Source organism: Marmota marmota, unplaced genomic scaffold, assembly GCF_001458135.2.
Source record: "Marmota marmota marmota unplaced genomic scaffold, marMar, whole genome shotgun sequence".
Lineage (NCBI taxonomy): Eukaryota > Metazoa > Chordata > Mammalia > Rodentia > Sciuridae > Marmota > Marmota marmota.
Window position 1 is genome coordinate 4,775,810 of NW_026000119.1, and position 22,274 is coordinate 4,798,083.

At 33.8% G+C, this 22,274-nt stretch overlaps 1 protein-coding gene across 2 annotated transcripts in view; it reads right to left on the reverse strand.

Moving 5' to 3' along the window:
* Nucleotides 1-3,995: 3,995 nt before the first annotated feature.
* Nucleotides 3,996-22,274, reverse strand: part of Cfap299 (cilia and flagella associated protein 299) — a 594,340-nt gene continuing 576,061 nt past the window's right edge. For both annotated transcript variants that reach the window (XM_048784773.1, XM_015499253.2), the window contains exons 5-6: nucleotides 20,159-20,288; nucleotides 3,996-4,223 (exon numbers count right to left, since the gene is read on the reverse strand). In XM_048784773.1, coding sequence (XP_048640730.1) covers nucleotides 4,128-4,223; nucleotides 20,159-20,288 — 226 coding nt within the window. In that variant the 3' untranslated portion in view covers nucleotides 3,996-4,127. The remainder of the gene's footprint in view (nucleotides 4,224-20,158; nucleotides 20,289-22,274) is intronic.

Sequence of the window (22,274 nt, forward strand, 5' to 3'; positions counted from 1 at the left end):
ACCATAAGACAAGGTCTGGAGAAACACAGATGCTGGTTTGTTGAAAGAAAATGATGGTAGAGAGGAACTGAGTAGTGAGTTAGAAATGGATTTCTGAGGTTGTTCAAGTTTTTCTTATATTATTCCTGGATACAGACCTATTCCTTTCTTTTTGTTCTAGGAGACATTCTTATGTTCTTAGGATAGAGATTCACATTAGCTTTCTGTCTCACCTATCCAGAATCCTGAGTAATATACTTAAACTACCACTTGGAGGAAATTATACTTAACTTGCAAGACTGTTCTCTTCAGCTGAGTCTATAATTAGTTTAGAAAAACAGCAAGGAGAAATCATAGAAGTTTTGGATTTTGAAGGGATCTTTAGGAGCCAAAGTCTGGAGAGATAAAGTGATTTGGACGGTTACCAACTTCAGTTTGCCAAATAGTCTGGTTCTCAATGCTCTTTACTCTACTGCCTTGCCCAGTTTCTTGTTTCATTTCCCTTTAGTTGGCTAGCTCAGTTTTGGTCTTGTGTCTTTGGCCCACTATTCTTTTTGCTGATTTCCACATATCCCCTCTCCTGGGCCCTGCATTCCACCACCAGCCTCAAATAAATTACTTTCTTCGTTTACCTGTACTCTCAGGTAACAGTTCGCTAATTGATATCTCTGCTTTATTGGAAGGAAGTCATTTTAATGAACTTCTATGAAGGGGATTTCCAAGTCTCAGTAGTTTCATTAGTGTGACCTTAGAACTGTGACAACAGGGCAAGGGAAAACTCAATATGCTCAACACAATCAGATGTCATTTAAATATTCCTAAGAGTTGTGGACCTACAGATAGAAAGAATGTGAAAGCAATTCAGAATTAGTATGAAGCTGGGCATAGAGTCACTGAGTATCATTCACCCTGTGTAGATGCTGCAAACTGAAGTTAGACAAGAAAATTAGAATCTGAAACTTGAATCCAGGGCATCTGGACAGCAAGCCAATTCCAATTTTAGAGGCATGATGTTAGAATTCTCCAAGGTCTAGATTTGGATTAGCGTTGGCTGAGATGGTATAATCATAAGAAAATGTCCTGGTTGTTACTAGTCCACATCCCATGTTAAAGACTAAATTGTGTCCAACCAAATTCATATTTTGAAGCATGTAGGTTCATATGTTGGACATAGGACCTTTAAACAGAAATTAAGTGAAAATTATGATGGGCCCTAATTCAATCTGACTGATTTTCTGTGCACAGAGACACTGATACATGCATGCATAGAGAAAAAAACCATGAGGACACAGTGAGAAGGTGCAAGACAAGGAGAGAAGCCCCAGAAGAACCCAAACTTGCCAACATCTTGATAGAGTTTCAGCCTCCAGAATGATGAGACATTTCTGTTGTTAAAACCACCCTGTCTGTAGTAATTACTATGTAGCTCAAACTGACTAATGCATCCCATAAGCCAACTCAAATCTCCAATCAGCATTTACTCTTAGTAAGTACAGTTCAGGAGATAAAATTTCACTGGTGGTGATATAAATTTTTTTTAGTGTTTCAAATCTTGGCATTAAATATAGGAATAATCTAAGAATATATTAAGCATTTTAAATATTACAAATGCCTATTTTAAAATAGTTGTGTTTAAGAGAAGCTGGTGGGCTAGGATTTTGGCTCAGTGGCAGAGCTCTTGCCTTGCACATATGAGGTACTGGGTTTGATCCTCAGCACCACATAAAAATAAACAAATAAAATAAAAAAAAGAGAAGCTGGTATATTTATATCAATGCTTATCAATTAGATAGTTAATAGATTCCAATAGATAAGCACTGATATATTATTAGAGTCTATAGAATCTATAGAATATTCTATAGAATTTATAGATATGGAATCTATGGAAACTATAGACTCTAATAGGTAAGCATTGATATATTATTTAAAATGTGATATTTGAATTCATTCAGACATGATTTTAAGTTGAAATTTTGTAAATTTATAAACCAGAAATCTAGTCAAATCTATAAATAAATACATCGTGCTTAAAATAAAAGGAATTAGGGTTCTGAATTTCTAAATTTAATAATTAAAATATTTATTTTATTATAAACAATCTCAGGCTTAGAAGTTGCAATTATAACACAAAGACCTTTTTTCCTTGAGTTGTTTATAAATAATCAGCTGATACCATACCCTCTGACTCTTAGATGCTTTGGAATAATTCCTCTAATCAACAACATTCTGTTTTATAATTACAACATAATCACCAAAATCATACAGTAAACATTTTTGCTTTACTACCATCTAATCTTCAGAAACCATTTGATTTTTACCAGTTGTCCCCAAATGCCCTTTGCAGGATATGGATTCAACTTGGAATTATGTGCTATAATTGGTTGTCATGTGTCTATTCTTTGGTCTGGATGGTCTCTCAGTCTTTCAATTTCATCATTTTGACACTTTTAAAGATTACAGACCAGTTATTTTGTATAATGTCCCTGGATTTGGGTTTGTCTGATTTAATTTGATTACATTCAGAGCCTTATGCAACTTTGCTGTCTTTCTCCTTTGCATGAGAGAAGCCTTGCTAGTCCAACTTAAGATGTGATATTTGACTAATATTGATTCAGTCATAAATCTTATTTGGTAGGGCACAGATTCAGTTTGCCTCATTACTGACAATATTCTTCATCACTTCCTGTAAGTGGTATTTGCTAGCCATTTCTCTTGGTCCCTTTAGAATCAATAAGTGTTTGTGGAGAGGTAAATATCCACTTCCTCATCATTGTTCTATTTATTCATGTGTATGCATCAGTATGGGTTCTGGATTCCTATTTGATTCTTGCTGTTATTGTTGCTTTGATGCCCACTATCCTTGATTTGGCCAGTGGGAGCTCCTCCAAACTGGGTTCTGTGTCCTTTTAATAAATCTTCCTTATTTGATGAGTACTTCTTTGCTTTCTGGAAAAGTCTGTTCCAGACTCTTGAATTTTCTCTTCCATGAACCTGGAATCAGTTGTTTTCCCAAGGATTCTGCTTATTTTTAATGGAAAATGCTTCTGAGAAACTAAGACACTGATCCTGGGGTGTTGCTGCTGCTGGGCTCTCTCAGTGGGCATGATAGCATGCAGGTGAGGTGTGCACATGCACACACACAATCCATTGTATATATTGAAAATTATGAGATCAAACACATGCAATTGCAATTTAAGCTGTACTCCACTCACCCTGCTTGGGATCTGACATCTTGTGCCATTCTACAGCTTCCCACATGGATACACCCTTCTCACCTCATTTGAATGGACACTGTCTGGGACTCTCCCATTGCCACACACCAAAGAGACTCCCACTTTATTTAGCCCCATCTAATTGCCTCAGGAATAAGTTGTTTAGAAATGAAAGGGAACTGAGTGGGAAGAAGATCCAAATATTAATTTTAAATAAAAAGTGGCCTCTGCATAGTATCTTTTCTTCACGAAAGCTATGTGAAAGGCACATTAGGAAAACATGTTCATTTCCATTGTGATGCAGTCATTTTTCTAAAATCCTCTGGTTTCCTTTAGATTTCATCTCCTCAGCTTCATTGTCCTGGGATTCGTGTTGTCCAGGCACATAAACATATTAAACACTTTCATTCATTTTATGATCATGTCACGAAATATTTCAGATTTTATTTGCTCATTCAGCACTTGCATTAGTGCAGAATTTCCTAGACCGGTCCTCCTACTTGAAATCCCTTATCACTAGCCATTGATTTGGGGAGACAGCACTGCCAGCAGTGCCACACGACATCATTTTGGTCTACTAGATTTGGCAATAATGGGACCTGGAACATTTTTGTTTTGGAAAATTTGAGCTACACAATATGTCACCAATTAATGTATCTTTGAAGTGGCAACAAGATTTTCTTTCATGAACTGTTGCAATCCGCCTCAGTGTTCAAGGGGGAAAAAAAGAAAGAAAAGGAAAAACCCCAAATCACATCAAGAGGCTATCTGTACAATACAAAGACAGACAAGATGACAGTTTTCTAATTTCTATATTAACTTTTATTATTCTAAGGATCAGGACCAAGAATCATTTATCTGATTCTAATTTGCTTCTGATTACAGGATCAATTTAAATTTACCAAACAATTAGGAAACCACCTAAGAAGTTGGTGCTTAAGTCTTCCTTCTGGAAATGTGGTCGAAAATGATCGCTTGTATGTAGAGATCTGTCTGGATGGGGATTCTAGTGGAGTTGTCACCTGGTTGAGCCTAAAATACACAACAAATTACACTGTTAGTTCAATCAATAAAATAAGTGGTATTAAGTGAATTGTCTGTTTGCTTCAATATTGCAGAAGACAGAACTAAACAGGCTGTTTCCATGGAGACAGTTCCATGTTTCCTCCCCTGACTCTTTCTCAAGAGCAGTGATGATTCCTATTAGGAGCTTTGTGGCCCAGGGTTGTGACATTACCAAGAATACCTGGATCAGAGCAGTGTCTCAGGCTCACAATGGCCTAGATTCTGTTGAACCCTGTGAGTTATTAACTCTGCAGAAATTCTAGTGATGCATTTTACAAATATATGATTTCAGGACCATAATTCAAAAACAATGCTATCTTAAACTCCATTTTATCAAATAAAAATCTCTCAAATGTGGAATGGTAGACCTGTCCACGGTGAGTTTCATGAAGAACTGCTTTCTTATCTTAAAAGCCATTTATCTGCTTCTCTCCCCCATTCAAATTGTAATCTACAAAAAAAAGTTTCGTCTCTTTATCTTTATTTGGCATTGTCAATCATATTTACAATATAATTAGCTCCTAGGGAGCTCCTATGGAAATAACTATTTGGTGATGTGGTATTGATAAAGAGAAGAGAGAAGTGTAGGTGAAACTAATTCTTACAGAGGGAAAAAAATTCTCTAAAAGAGTTGCGTGATATGATAATTGGAAAAATACAAGCCATTGAGCCTTTTGTGAATTTAATAATGAAAATATCATGCTACTTGTTGTCTCTTCTATTTTAGAAATAAATGGTAGGAAACTTAGAACTGGAGCTAGAGAGAAACCTTGGTATTGTTTTTCCCACATAATTTTTAATTTCTTATACCAGTTGAAAAATTATATTTTGGAAATTTTGAGCTACACAATGTGTAACTCAAAACAATTAAACAATCATGAAAACTATAGTCATTAAAATGGGTACAACAAAAAGAATGAGTTTCTTGACTCACTCACCCAATCTAATGCTATTCATTGGACCAAATGTATTGCCATGTGGCACTGCTGACAGTGCTGTCTCCCCAAATCAATGGATAGTGACAAGGGATTTCAAGTAGGAGGATGGGCATAGGAAATGCTGCACTAATGCAAGTGCTGAATGAGCAAATAAAATCTGAAATATTTTGTGAAATGATCATAAAATGAATGTAAGTGTTTAATATGTTTATGTGCCTGGACAACATGAATCCCTTGACAATGAGCCTGAGGAGATGATTCATTTCTTGTGTTAATTTATAAGTTTTTAAAAAATTATCATGTCATTATTTCAATACAAGAGATTTCCTCATACTTCTTCAATCTTGAATTTTCAATCTTTATTACAGTTCTTTCACTTGTACAAAACTGATAATAGTAAAAACAATATTATATTCTTGTCTAAGATGCAAATTAATTGTGCCCAGTGAAATGCAATTAACTATTGCCCTTTATAAGGACCTGTTTTGAAACTATTTTACTTCAATTTTCCTTATCCCTTATATGTACATGTTTTCTACTCTTTGAATATTCTCCTTTGAACTGGTTGTAATATCTTCTGGTTCCTTCTATGATTAATTAAATGAATTTTTTAATATGTTCATGTTATATCTGTAGAAGAGTTACAATTATGCTGTTTTTAGAAAAGTCTCTTGTAATTGGAGTGTCTCCTGCTGATGCCTAGTGGGTTCCTCTGATAGCTAAGTATTCCTGTGGTAGGGTAATGAGGTACCTCACTGGCCTCTTCTATCATGGCATGTCTTTTCTGAACCTCCAGAGGTAAATTTTAAGTAGCAATAGAATGTAAACTTTGCTGATCCTCTATTTCTTTCTATTTTTTTTCCTGATATTTTTGTGTTTTGATTTTGTCTTTTAAACTTTTACAATTGATAAATTATTCCCCCACTAGTAACAGCAGTGATTCTGAATTTGGTTTTATGGCCTAATTTTTGTAATTTCTGTAAATGGATAATAGAGATTTATTCTCTGTTGGAAGACAGAAAATAAATAATCTAGTTTTTTAGTATTTTATTTTCATTATTTGTATACTTACATATTTTAAACATAAGTTAAAAATGCTGTGCCTATTGAAAAAAAGTATAACTCTTTGACATATGGACTGGTGATTCTGTGTGTTTGTTTTTGACCTGTGGATAATTCTGAGACCTGATGTTATTAGCTGTTTTTGTGTCTCTGTATGTAAAATATTGTAATTTAGGAAGACCTTTATCTTTTGTAGTGTGAATGCACAATATTTTCCAATCTCTGGAGTATAATAAATTTGGTTAAAAAGTTTCTCATAGAAACCCTTTTGTGATTGCCATATAAGAAAGTTCTGATATAAATAATTTATTTTATAAAGCAAATACCCATAAAATTCTTAGGAAATGAGGAAATTAAAATTATAATATTTTAAATGTGCAATACTTAAAAGTTATTCTTAAAGAAACTCAGAATTTTTAAAATTTAAGTTCAATTTTTAATTCAAGACCAAGGTAGTAATTTTGTATTAATAAAAAAAGCTGCCTTCGCTGGTTCATCATTGTTGGGTATAACATAAAATGAGCAACATTTTATTCCACTAGGTTTTATTTTTCTTAAAATTATGCAGGTATGCTCATCACGTCAACTTTACTCACATATAAAATTAAAGATTATGAGAAATGTAAATTTGTATTCAACTAAATCAAATCATTATTCTGACCATTTTATTTTGACTATAATTATGTTTTACCTTTTTAATTATGTCAGTTTGAATATCCTTCCCAATATCTTTATGTAACATAAAACATTAAACTGATATTACATTGAATTATATAATGAAAACTTATTTGATATTTAGATAATTTCTAACTAAGACTACTGGAAATTTGATACCTATTAGGTATGATTTTGAGTTTATATATATTTTTTCACATGATATGAAAACTGCTTGTCTTTGGGTTCTGTTAATGAAAATGTCATTTTGTCTATTTAAAAAAGTTATGTGTGTGGATATAGAAAGTTGCAATATAAACTTTGCTTGTCTGCTAAAATGTGTGTGGAAAAATAGTTCTAAATTCTCTACCTCCAGCTTTCTCTGTGAAATGGAAGTTACTTTGGTTAAAAGTCACTATTAGTATGAATAATTGAGGCCATGCTAGGAATAATAGGAATAGATTCATAATATGTGTGTTTTACATCTCAAAGACAATACAGATTCGCCTTATAGTGGCTGTTGTAAAGTAGTGTATAATAGTGGAATGCTAATATACTTTGGTATATAATAGTTGAAGAAGGGATAAGGAGAAAGACAGAAAGAGAAAATGGTTTTTTCCTACCATCTCAGAACCCCTGTAAAATCTTGGGACTTATTGTGGACCCCAAGAAACTTTAAGGTATGTGGGTGACAACTATCAGTATACCATATTGATTGAGAAATTTAAGAATATTTACTGACTTATTTGATCATAGAGATGCTGAATTCATTGAACTGTTAACAGAATATCATGTTAAGTATTAATGTAATTTTTTTGTGTGTAGTTATGGTGTCAGTAAGAATTTCTGTGATATGAAAAGGTGAAATGAAGGACAAATTTTGGAAGGACATTTTACTTGACTTGGTGTATAATACTGGAGTCTGAGAAGAAGCTGTTAAGTACTAAAATTTTAGTAAAGTTGGTTCAATTTTATGCCTGGGGTCCTAGGTTCAATTCCCAGGGCTACACACCACAAACAAAATGTTGGCCCAATCTGATGAGCTTGCTTTCTTGGCTTACTGATTTCTTTTCTTTGCCTATTAAAGAAAAGACTTTTAAAAAACTCTCTATGTTATCTATCTAAACAGCAAAGATTTGGTCTTACAAGAATAATTTTTTTGTGCTTTGTAGTTGAATTTTTTTATATCCTTGATTATTTAAGAGAAAGAAAAATCATAAAAAAAACCAATGAACAAAGATTTCTTAATTATAAAGAGCTCAGGCTCTTTACAAACATATTAACTTCTATGTTTATTTTTAAAATATTTTATTGCTTAAAATGTTTAAATAGCCAGGCACAGGGATGCAAGCCTGTAGTCCCAGAAACTCAGGAAGCTGAGGCAAGATAGGAAGATCATGTTTGAGGTGAGTCTAGACAACTTAGATCCTCAACAACCTAGCAAGAGCCAATCTCAGAATAAAAAATATAAAGCACTGGCAATGTAGCTCAGTTGTAGAGTATCCCTGGGTCAATACCTAGAACAAAACACACACAAAAAGAGTTTAAATATTTAATACAGTATTTCCCTGGCACCCTCGTCTTATATTATTCAAGTTTCCAAATACATTCAGACAAGTTTTTTTTTTTTAACCTTCTGATTTCCGCAGTTCCATAATTGGGTCCTAACTATAAAAGAAATTAAACTTTCAGGATGTCTTTTATACTTAAAAGTTCTCAGAGGCCCCTGGTGAAAAAAAGTCACAAAGAATGAGTCTTTCACTTTTGAAAAGAGGTGCTGAAAATACTTAGATTTATTTGTAGAATTCCTCAGGAAGTGGTTTAAAAAAAATTTAAAAAAGAGATGCTGAACTTAACCTACGTAAATCTGTACAGGCATAATGCTATTGATATAAATATGTTAGAAGTTTTGTAAGCTTTATGGAAAATCCTTGGAGTTTTGTCATTTCTCTTAGTATCTTATATGATTTTGCTCTCAGGGAAATCATTGCAACTCTTAGGAATAACTCTATCAGGTTTTTCTGTTTATTATAGTTCTAGAGGTGCTTTTTCTGATATTAGATAATAATAGTGCAATGTTATTAGTTATGACTTCAGCTGCTTTAAACATACAGATGTTGAGTTTTTTTCTTTTGACTTTCCAAATTTCTTGGTATTCTTGGCATTAATAATTATGGCTCAGGATTATTATAAGTCACATTTCAAGATTTTCTCTTCAATTAAAATTATTTTAATTAAATTAATTTTGAATCAGATATGCAATTCATAGATTTCTTCTAAAATAGATTTAATAATTTTCATTAGAGATGTTTGGTCTGATTTTTCTCTGTAGTGGCTTTATTATCTTTGTTTTGTATACCACGGAAAGAACTAAACTTCCTTGCGTGCTGCATTATTGTTATGAATCTCCACCTGACAGTCCACATTTAAAATTGTCAGCAGTAATTCAACCACAGTCATTTTGAGTCCCCATCATCTACAGATAGAAATATTTTACTCTGATGCTTCTCTAAAGTCTCTCATAGGTTATAGGACAGAACTTCTGTCTTTGATAAGGAGATACAGCCTTAGAATTTTGTGGAAAAGGACTCTACCAGATATTTTAAATATTGACACCTCAATTCTGAACTCAGAATTGTTAGACAGCTTACAGACTGCTTCATGGATGAGTCAAGATTGCCAGGCACATTTTCAGGTCAAAGAAAAGAGTGGTATATGGTGACTATCACAGGATTCAGAGCAGCAGAAATTCATTGTAGTAATTGTAGTATGACTGAATGAACTGATGAGAAAAATCTTGTGGTTATTTGCCTAGAATAACATTGATGTTATTTTCCTGTTCTGTTTTTGGATATATAAGAACAACTTTTCTCAATACTACAACCCATAGAAATCTAATATATTCTACTTAAAATATATATATATCTTTATTTTACTCATTTATATGCGGTGCTGAGAATCAAACCCAGTGTTTCATACATGCTAGGCAAGTGTTCTACCATTGAGCTACAATCCCAGTCCTGGATTCTACTTTTATAAACTAAAAGGAACCATTTAAAAATGGTTCCCATTTATTCTCATATATTATTCTCATTTATCCCTCTAGGAGACAGAAATGCTTAGTAAGTCTCCTTACCCTCAATGGCCATTTAGTAATTTGCATAAATTCAGTAAGAAGATATTATCCTTTTTACCAGAATGTAATTGTACATGCTTAGAATACTTAATATTATGGGGCTGGGGATGTAGCTCAATGGTAGAACACTTGCCTAGCATGCACAAGGACCTGGGTTCGATCTCTACCACCATTAACACAAAATAACAACAATAATATTTTAAAAGCCCACTAAGAACTTATAAGATAAGTGGTCAGAAGGAAGTAACAATTACAGAATAAAAATACAATACGCTCACATTCATAAGAAAGAAATGTTCATTTCCAATAACAATAAAAAATGCAAATAAAATGACTCCAAATAAATTTGGACTGCAAAATTAATAGTTTTAAAAGGATGTAAAATAAATACAGCATGAAGAATAGGGAGTCTTAAACAGTTCGGGGATAACTGTAAGTTGATAAGGTCTAATTATAACACAATTTGACAGCATCTTTCTAAAGCTTTAAAGTATACATTATTTTTATATTTTTCTTTTAATTTATTTATTTTTGTTGTAGTTGGACACAATACTTTTATTTTATATATTTATTTTTTATGTGGTGCTTAGGATTGAACTTGGGGCCTCGCATGTGCTAGGTGAGTGCTCTACAGCTGAGCCACAACCGCAGCCCCCCAAAGTATACAACTAAACAATTTCCATGCTATAATTCTGTCTTAAGGAGGGTTGAGCAGAAATTTGGTTGTAGAGACTTGTTAGTTAAACTTGGTTGTAGAGGATCGCTTGTTAGTTGATGGAAAACAGAAACCAATCTTAATGTTCATAAATAGGACATTCTTATGTAAAATTATGACTAACGCATAGAACCGAATGTTACCTATACTGTTTGACAATTTGCTGTTTTTCACTTAATAATGTATCTTGAACATCTATCTATTCCCAATAGTACATCAATGACAGTAATTAGAGCTTTGATGTTTTCAACTACTACATCCTAAGATAGGAATTTGAAGATACAGAAAAGAAGAAGATATACTGAATCTCAAAGATAGAGCTCAGAAACCACTGAAATGTAAAAATATCTATGAAAGGCTGCAACTCCTGAGTGAACTAGCCCACACCCTTGGTCCGTGCCCTTGATCCTTACCTGCAAGGAGCAGCACCTTCTAAATATTAACACCCCACCCCAATGGGTTTCTGTTTCTCCTTCTAAAGGCAGCCCACATTCTCCATTGAATGTGCCTCTGCTTTCCTTAACAGAAATATGTCCATGTCTCTGACTGGCACATACTGAAATTCCTCTCTGTCATATACCAAGAACCCTAGCCGTCTGTGTTGAGTTTCCCTTCCCTCTGGGAACTCCTTCAACCCTTCCTCTGAGACATTTCTTCCCCTATTAAAATACTATAAAATTTCCTTTTGTGGATGTATCATAATTTAGTTAACCACTGCCTAATCATGGACATATATTTTAGTTTTTAACTTTTGCAGTGAAAAATTATTATCTTTCTAGAACTTCCATGTTTATAATGTAATGCACCATCAGGAGGCAACATTCATCCATTAAGCACTTACTCAGTAGTAGCAGGCATTTACACATGCTCACTTAATCATAATAGATTTTTTTTTTTTACAGATAAGAAAACTGAGGTAGAGAAGTGCACAACAGGGTTAAATAATTTTCTCCAATTACAGAGCTGGAAAAAAGCATCTGAAACTCTAATTTGTTTTAAATTTTGCCCTCTCTAAAGATTTTTCCCTGCCTGAGCCATAGTGGCATCCCTGAACCCCTTCCAAGATGTCCTGGAGTTCTTCCAGCCCTTTCAGCTACTCCCAGGTATTGGAGGGAGTGGGACTGATTAAGGGACTTAGGCAGGTTTGAGTATCCTAAAATATTAGTCTATTACTCTGTATTCAGGCATATCTGCTTGTGTGTATGTGTGTTTCAGATAAATCTATGGAACTTGTCAGGTTTAAAGTAAATTTTTTTTGTTTCTAAAAGGTTAAGTACCTATCCTTTGGAGCAATCTCATGTACTTGAGAGGTAGTTTTTTGAGCTACCAAGTGGAGGCTGCCAATTCTTTGTTAGTTTCATTTGTTATTAGCCAGCAATGACTGCTTATATGTTGTCAAAATAAGGTTTTTCTTCCTCACTAATGGCCTCAAACATGCTTCATGCTGTTGTATTACAGATTCTAATAAACTTCAACATCTCTAATCTTGCTTTGGGGTTTTAATGCTTGGAAATTGTAAGCATTTCCCAGGGAGAATGGTTGAGAAGGAGTCATGGGAGCTGACTACTTGTTCAGTCCCAGAATTCATGCTCTCTTTTTGAATTAGAAATATCCTTAACTGAGGCCTTGCACCTGCAAGAACTGTGCGTGGCTCATGTGTTTTCTGGTGTCTGCTTCTTTCTGGTGTCAGGCTTTGTGATCATGGAGGAAACATTTACTTTGTGTGTACTCCATCATTTTATCTACCAGGAAGCTGACTTTCCACTCTTTCCCACATTCCTTTGCTGTTGGTAATACATTTTGTGAAAAAGTTAGCAAGAACTGGGGCTAAATTCTTCTCCAAACCCCTCCCTCCTCATTTCTCTGGGTCACATTTTTCCTCCTACTTATGGCATTATGTTTGATTAGGCTATCCTTATAATCAGAAGCTGAAACAGTAATTTTTCTTTGTCATGTATACCATATGGGATATGTATGACTCACAATAAGGGTTATCATTAATACTCTCTTACTACTAAACATTACAATATAGGTAAAAATTCAAAATTATATATTTAATTTTTTTTCTGCAGCTCACTTTTCTTATGCTATACTTCATATATATGTTCATACACTGGACTCTTAACAGCAATGTGCTTATCTCCAGGGGTTGTTCCATAAATACTGTGTATAAAATTAAAATCAGTTTTCCAGGTCAAGAGGAGGACATGGCATTTAAATTTTAGGAGTTTTAATTCATAAAAGCCAAGCTCTATTATATAATTTTTAATGTATTCCTTAAGGTCATTGATTTTAGCAGTAGTTAGTTGAGTAAATACTTAATTTGTATGTGGTGGACTTTCAGTTCAGATATACCAGGTGATTGCCCAGAGGAAAAAATGTTTAAAAGCTACTTAGTATGTGGGTGTTTTAGGGCTATAATCAAGCAAACATTTAGTAATTTGGGCAGCAAAACCAGAAAGTTGGCAAAACTTCAGTTTTACTTAATAACTGTGACTGTGCCACAGTTAAAAAGCAACGTTTACAGGAGGCCTCCAAGGAAAATCCAAGAGCCAAAAAAGTAGTGTTGGTGATTTAGTAAGTGTCCCCTGCCCCACTGGCCCTGTGTCGTCAGTTCAGTTTTGCACTGGAGTTTTAGGAGGCATTCCCAAAGATGTTGCAGAAACCATAGCCTTGCTGAAACTAGGTTATTTAGAGTGTTCTTTCTCTTTTTAGTGTTCAAAAGAAACTCTACATGTACCCTGCAGAAAAACTCCCCCCAACTATAAAACTGAGGACTTTCACTGGGGGTGGAGCTACAAGAAATTAAACTTGAACCATCTGTTTAATAGGCTTCCATTTTGAGAACAGCAATTTCAAAGCTGTCACAGGTTGAGCTTTTAAGGTCTGGGTGGTAAGGGAAATGAAGACTAGTCAATGAGCTCAGAGACAGGCAGAATGAAGAAGGTCATTAACACCCTTCCTTCTAATAGCAGCAAGTGCTTGGGTGGGAATTGTTGGAGAGGAGGGAACAAAGAAGAGAGGAGGTGTAATAAGGTGTTATTGAAATCTTCCTCCCAAATAAAGGAAAAAAAAAAGGAAAACCAAACAGTTCTTTTATGGGTTGAATTTATTTTCAATTGGTTTACTTAAATAGTCTTCTGCTCATAGAAAAATAAAGTGAAATTTGGCATATTTGTTTTTAGTATCTGCACAATATACAATAACATGTACACATTTATTTTAAAAATAATAAAATAATTGCTATTCTCATTCATTCATACACCTAACACATTGCCTGGACATCCAGGGTCAGTATTTCAAGGTTCAGCAAAGAACCCTGAGGTTTAATTCACCTACCAAAGAGAAAACAAGGCACCAGAGTCAATTATTTTGGTCTGTTCTATCTAAAAATAGCTTTAGTTTTACATATGTTTCCAGTGCCTGGTTTCTTAAAATACATTAATCTCAAATTTTCCATGATTATTTTTGACCCTACTATTTACTTCCTTAGCAAATATTTAATATTCAATATATTAATTGCTCAGATGTTTATTGAACACCCTACCAAGTACCAGTATGGTGTTAGCATTGGCAATTCAATGGTAAAACCAGAAAGAATCCCTGCCCTACTTGGCACAGTTAATGCTTTAAAAGTTTTTATCCATATATAGTTTCATTTGAGCCTTTGGACAATTGTACTTCACAAAATGATTTTTGAGGAGGCAGTGATAGTAAGAAGGGGTACCACTGCCTAGCTCCTCTTCCCCTAAATTGATTCAAAGACATCTAGTGCAGTGGTATTCCTGTAGACATTGTCCAGAAGTCTTTGGTATACAGTCTGTACTTTCTAGTTCTTTGTGCAGTCCCAGAAAAGTGCAATTTAAATGAATTAAATTTAAAATGGTTGAAGTAAAACTCATTTTAAAGGAATGAAGTTTGATTCCTTTACATGCATACAGTGAGGTGAAGCAATAGCTAATAAAATGTTACTGTGTAAAGCAGTTGAATATCAAATTCAGCTAATCTTTAGGATCACCTGGGGAGATTTAAAAATATAGATTCCTGTGCTTCACCATGGATGGGTTCAGTTTTGACTTTCCAGGGGTGGTGGAGCCTGGATTCTCCTGAGTGGCCAAGATGAGTTGAAGGGAGGACAAGGAAATGCTTTACTGACTCGACAGGAGTTGCTCCTGATCAAGCAAGCCATGGTGAGCTGGAGGTTGATGAAGAGCCCTTGTCATGACAGCTTGTGTTGTAAAGTAGCTCTTTGTTATGGATGAGTGCTTGTGAACAGTTTTCAAAAGGAGGAGTTTGGGCTCCGCTGGACAGTCAGGGGCACTGATACATAAAGAAAACAGAAATACATCTTACTAAATCAGCACATAATTTGTATTGCACATGGTTTCCAAGCTTCCTGACACTCAAAATGCATCCAGAAAGGTTTATTCTATAAAAGTGTTTTTCATTTCACCAATATTCTCCATTTAACAGAAACTGCATATCTCTGAGATCGTTAAACATGTTTTTTGGGTTGGTTTGCTTGTTATCAACCATTTTTCAAACAACCATATTCCAGATGTGCTCTAGTACATCTTTCTTTTTTCTGGGGTGAAGTGAGATCTTGTCCAGATGCATATATATTCTCTAAGTTTTGTCTTTACCTATCAGGTAGTTAGAATACTGGAAGCATCAAATTAAAATCTGCTAATTATATCAGGATCCCTACCTAATTCTTATTCTCCTTGCACTTCACCTGAATTATTGTTATTGTGCTCACCTTCTTCAGTTTTTCCTCCTTATTCTGAACTATTCTACACCCTTTAACCACCTTAAAATATGCCTTTCATCCTGCTGTTTCCCTGTACAAGAGCTTTGGCCCTTTCGTATCTACTCTATTCCAAGAACCCTATCATGCTGGACTCAAGGCTTTTCATGACTTCTCCACACTTAATTCCCACTTCACTCCTCTAAGACAATGCAGCAGCCAAATTGAACTATTTTCTTTTTCTGTTTTACTCTCAAGAACCTTGGCTAATAGATTTCATTTCTGGTACTGACTGCCTCTTTCTATGTATGGATTCCTGATCATCCTTTGTTCCCAGTCAAATTACCTCCTCCATCATTACCTAACATATTTCCCAATGCTACTCCTCACCATTCCTCTTCACTAGCTCCTGCTCCAGATCAAAAGTCATCCCTCTTCCACTGAATTCCCAAACTATTCCTCTTTTTTTAACAACGTATCACTTTCTACAGTATACTGCTGTATGTTTATATATGCCTATTTCCCTAAAACAAAACAAAAACACAGAACCAGACCTAAAAGCAGTTAAAGCGCTAGAGTTGAAATTTTGCTTGTCTTTGCCTCCCCCCATGGTGTCTCATAATATTTAACTTTAAGCTCTATTGTTATATTCTACTAATAATTACCTATGTGACCTTGAGCAGGTCACTTGAACTGTCTGAGTCTGTTCATACATAAATGAATGTTTAAATTTAATACTTTCATTGAGACAATTTAAATTACAAATTCTCAGGACCACACAGGAAGACATGAAAGCATAGACCAAAATAAAGATTTCTCTATAACCTCTACAAAACCTCTTTCCAATGATAATTTCTGGCAATTTTTTTTCTTAATTATTTGGATCTATTTAGAATGGGATGTTCACATACATTTTTGGTCTCACTGCTAGTGAAATACTAGTAATGTATCAACTTTTGATTGGTGTGGCATTATTGTTATTAACAATATTATTTGCTTTGGGAGAGAATCATTCATTCAATGAATAGTTTTAAATACTTATTAACCAAGTATTTTTCCAAGTTTTATGGGCTCTCATGGCCCTTTTCCATTTTAGTGAGTGGAAGTGGGAAGGGAAGAAAAGCTGATGTAATTAAGAAAGATTTTTGTTTCCTATTTTAACTCTTGGACACAATCTCTCTTTCTCTTGCCTTATTAGTAGAACATGCCAGTTTAAGAGCACCTATGTCATGATCAGACTCAGACTCTCCCATGATTAATATTTCCTTAAAGTAAAAGAGAAATGCTATTTTTCCCATTAGTCCAGATACTAGAAGGGAGTGAGTGTGAAGTGCTCCCACTCAGTCCCTCTAAAGATAATACACTGGAAACATTTTGGTGGGTGTGAATCACTCAGACAAGCATTCTTCACTCAAAAATAGAAACTTGTCTTATTTGTTCCAGATGTTCTACAGCTGCAGGGAAGTTAAAACCAGTGGTCCTGTTTTTCAATGCAACCAAACTCTTATTGCATTTGGAATTTCTTAACCAATGAACTCATATTACTTGTTCTAAGACCTGCAGAATTTTCTTTTTTCCACTGTTACCATTCACAAACATCTGTTTCATGGGAACTATACTTCAGAATTAGGGAGTCTGCATCTGTGTTGTACAAAGGAAACACATCCTGTTTACCATTATTTCCACCTTTCATTTATCTTGACCTCTTTAATTTTAAACATAAAATCTTCAAAGGGAACACTTGAAGAAAAAGAAAAGGAGGGTTGGGTTGTATTGTTCTCATAATATTTTACAGTACTCCAACGGTTGGAGTTATAAGAAGATGTTTGTTTTAGGAAGAATTTTTGGCAAAATTATTTTTAAAAATGAGTATAGAAACGTAATTCTTCACACTTGCAGTTATTAAAAAATAGACATTTGAGATTATTTCTTTTTCCAATAGGTCCATAAAAAATGTATCGGATGCATAAAATTCAAAAAAACAATCAGAGATCTTTGAAGAGGGTAAATAAGAACTTATGTGAGAAAAGCACATGCTAATTTTATATTAGTCCACAAAAGTTAAAATCTAGAAATGTTAGTTTACTTATATTTGAGAACAGAGTGCCAGATTTCTGAAAGTTATTGTCTTCTTATGGAGAAGGTAACCTTAAGTTGCAGTTCATAGACAATTTGTAGCAAAATCACAATAATTTCATGTTAAAGTATGTACTTCAGGGCTCATTTGAGACTAAATCTTTGAAAATTGAGCCTGGTACATTAGAAGGACTCCAGAAACCAGAAAAGCCAAAAACCAAACCAATGAAAGAAACAAACAAATAAATGAATCCTTATCTTCCAGTTGTGAACATTTTTTAAAAACCCATGAATGTGAAGTGAACTTAACAAGGGCATGCAAACAATTAATAGTAGTAAGTTAAGGCCTAAAAATATGTTTTCTAATGCTGAGACTAGAATTTCTTTCCAGAAAGGCTGTCTTTAATTTTTATTTTCAAAAATAACAAAATTAAAGTAAAATTTAAAAACTATCATGAATACAAATTTAAAAAAATATCCAAATAGCCTCAGGTGTCTGACTGAATAATTGTTTACTCTTGTTACTCATTAACAAAAACCTTGTTTTTTCTCTAAGATTTAGAAAAATTTTCCTTCAAATTCAACTTACTTTCTTCCAGAAAAAAGAGGAAATGTTACATTTTAGGCATTGTTAACATAATCTTTGAGACGTCATGATTATTTTGAAAGCGATCATTTTAATTAAATTACTTGAATCATACTCAAGTAATAGTTTGTATTTAGTAATGGTTCCCCACAGTTCACAAAAATTACTATTCAGGACATACATGCTTCACATATGCCATTAGTTAAAACTGAGCCTAAAGTAGAGTAAGTATGATGTCATTCAAGATTCAAAGCTGTTTCACATGCCTTAATGAGGCAACTAATAATTTTAAACTTCTTATTGTATTTAGTTTAGCTTTAAATAGGAAACTAATTTGTGAATGCTATTTATTAAGTTTTCTGTACTTGCCCCAACTGATCACAGATTTAAACCCATAAGCAAAGAGGTACTACTAGAGAGAAGGTGTATTGATAAACTTTTTTGGTATTCATTGATTCATAATAAATGTGATCAGGGAGATTTCCTGATTTAGGACTTTATTTTACCAATGAGTAAACCTGAGACTGAAAATGATCTGTGTTCTTTCAAAGGAGATAGCATTGGGTCGGCAGCTGCTAGTTGTCCATCCAAACCTCTTCCCTTCCCGTTCCAGAACTCCTGCTTTTTAGCTGGCTGCATGACTACCTGAAGAAAGGTTATACTTCCCAATCATGCATATCACTGGACATGGCCATATGGCTAAGCTCATGCAATGGAACATGAAAATGTTTGTGTGGTAGCTTTTGGGGAAAGCTTAAAAGGCAGGAAGGGCATGTCTTTTGCATCTTCTTGCCTTGCCCTGTGTGTTCCTTTTGGAATGTGGTTGTTTTGGCTGGAAATCTATTTGGCTTCTGAGAATGAAGGCCACCCTGATCCAGATGATCTTGGATCTGCCATCCCAACCTTGGATGCTACTATCTAGATTCCCATATGAGAGAGAAGGAAGCTTCTATCATGTTTAAATGGCTATCTTGGGATTTATGATACTTGCAGCTGAATCTGCAGCAGTAATCTGTTGAATTGCAGACAATAACCTATTTCTTGGTATAGAATTTCATTCACTCTTTGGACTCAGTTATTGAGCACATTTTATGTGCCAGGAATTGTACTAAGAGGATATGAAACAAAGATTTTTATTATTATTATTTTTTAATTTGAATCTCTAAAAGCTTTGGAAAAAGATTTGAGAACCCAAATCCCCCTTTCCTTTGGCCCATCTTTGCCTCTATCCTGTGTATATCACAAAATTCTTATTTTCTTCACTTTAAAAGGAATATTTTCCTGTCTGGATTTTAGACTGATCTTGTCATTTGAAAGTGAATAGTATATTTTTCAAAAGTTAAGAAAACCCCCAAACACATAAACAAACCAAGCACATAATGATTCAACTTTTCATCCCTAGACATATGACAGGTCATGATACAAAGTTCCGATAGAATTGCAGTCTTTGAAAGTATGTAAAATGTAAATATATTTCCCTAAATAAGTTCAAAATATCTTGTGTCACATATTAAAATAATAATAAGTCAACACTTAGAAATATACTAATGGCATATTTATATTCAGTATTAGTTACATATACTGAGAGATATTAGAATGTAGGGTACAATTGTGAAGTGAGAGTCCCTCTTCCCTAAATAACTCACCTCCCCACTAAGAGCAAAAAATGACCAGTCATCTCCAGATTAAACAGATACAATGACCATTGGCTCCCTAATCTAATCCTGCTGCAAGACATGAACTGTTCCTACTCTTAAGGTCTAGGTAGATTCCTAACAAATTCTTTCTTATTAATTTCTGATAATTTATTAAGCTTTGGAAGTTTTCTTTAAAAAAAAAATTAAAAGAGAGTATAAGCTCTATGTTTCAAAGGAGATTTTGTTTCTGATCTAAAAATACTCCAGGGTGTTAAATATGTAATAGATTTTTGAATTATAATAAAAATACAATAAAATCTGAAGAGATATATAAATGTAAATCAGAATTACCTTTGGGTCCACGTTGAGAATTTTTCTGTCTCTTTTATATTTGAAAAGTAAGCCTTCTGGATTGTCAGCAATCACTTGATAATTGGGAGTGGAGTTACAAACAGCAGTGTGACTGTCCCAGTTGTAAAAACTACAAAAATAAACATTTATTAGGAGTTAAGATGTGTAATACATTAACAAGTGTATTTCAGAGAATATTTTGGATAATTTGGTGTCAAGATAAAGGGATAGGGACAATATGTACAACCATGTAGAACACATCTGAGATTCAAATTCTTACAGAAGAGATTAGATATATTTATAATGATTTTGCATGATTTCCTGGTTTGGACACTAAGATCTAGGACCTATTCCAGTATTAAATTCTCAGGAAGTCAAAAAGAAAATTGATGCAATTTAAGGTTATTTGTTCCATTGTAGACTTGTCAGGGTAGAAAGAATCTGTTTGCTGGAAGGAAAAGCAGGCTAAGTCACTTCTTTTCATTTGAAATCATTTCAAATGAATTTCTTCCTTCAGACTTTCTTTTTCAATATGTTTCCCAGGGAGCAGGAGAACTATATATGTTTGAGTGGTTATCATAGGGCAGACATGATGTGATGTATTGTAACACAACAGCCCTGTGAAATTGCTCATTTCACAGACAAGGTAAGGAGATGAAGCCAGGTCAACTAGCAAGGTTAAGGTCTCGCAACTTATATATCATGTGGATAATATTTCAATCCAAATCTGAAATCTCAGTGTTTCAAAGCATACATGTGCTCTTTCAATTATTCAACATTTCTGTGTAGCATTTTTCCTTTATAAAAAAAATCTTCTATGGAAACTTCGTATTTTTCCACATGTTGTTTTGTACTTACTTGTCAAAACTGAATACAATGCTGTCATTTGAATTAGTAGAATCATCAATGTACTTTTAAAAAATATCTTATTCTTAGTAACATTTCTTTTTTATATTCTTTAAATATATTATTAAATGATTTTAAGTATTTTTACACGTAAAATGTTAAAAAAAATGATGAACTTTTAACATTTAGAATTAGATGAACATTAAAAAGTAAGAAATATATAACTCTGGGATCTTTTTTAGAAAGTAATTGTTACATTATTACATATTTCCTTCTATTATGCATCAGTTTTTTTCTATATCTCATAAATGTATTTTTTTATGTTAAGTGATTTTCCTATATACATTATGGATCAAAACAAATACTTTTCTCTTATGCTAAATACCATGAATTAATAATGATAATGTTGAACTATATTACAGAATGAACTCATGAGCTTAAAAAACAAATAGCAGCTGTCTCTGCAGAAACTAAAGTAATGGAGAGGCAAATTTATCAGGAGGATGCTGCCATAGAGAATTCCAGACTTCAATGTGGAACCATGGAATCTCAAAACAAGTCCTTATATACCAACAATGTGAAGCTTAAGTTTGATATCAAAATCTCCCAAGAAGATTTTCAGGAGCACATGATAAAATATAAGATTTATTATGCAAAAATAAAAGCACATAAAGATAGTTTGGGGGAGATAGAAAGCCAATGGTCATTTATGATTGAACTCTGTGAAAAACAAGATCTAGTTAAAAAACTAAAGACAATGAAAGAGGAACTTATGCAAGATCTCCATAATCTAGGAGGGAACCAAATGACACAAGTACATGTTTGAACTGTTACTTATCAAAACTAGTTGTTATCTAACTCATGTACTTATTGAAGTACTTGAAAATTGTGAAAATAGTTTCTGAAGGTTAATAGAGAGCATTTTACTAACTTAATAATAAATGTATTATTTAATATATTCTTTTTTTAATTGTTATTGTTGGTTGTTCAAAACATTACATAGTTCTTGATATATCATATTTCACACTTTGATTCAAGTGGGTTATGAACTCCCATTTTTAACCCATATACAGATTGCAGAATCACATCAGTGACATGTCCATTGATTTACATATTGCCATACTAGTGTCTGTTGTATTCTGCTGCCTTTCCTGTCCTCTACTATCCCCCCTCCCCTCCCCTCCCCTCATCTCTCTCTAGCCCCTCTACTGTCATTCATTTGTCCCCCTTGTATTATTGTTCCCTTTCCCCTCACTTCCTCTTGTATGTA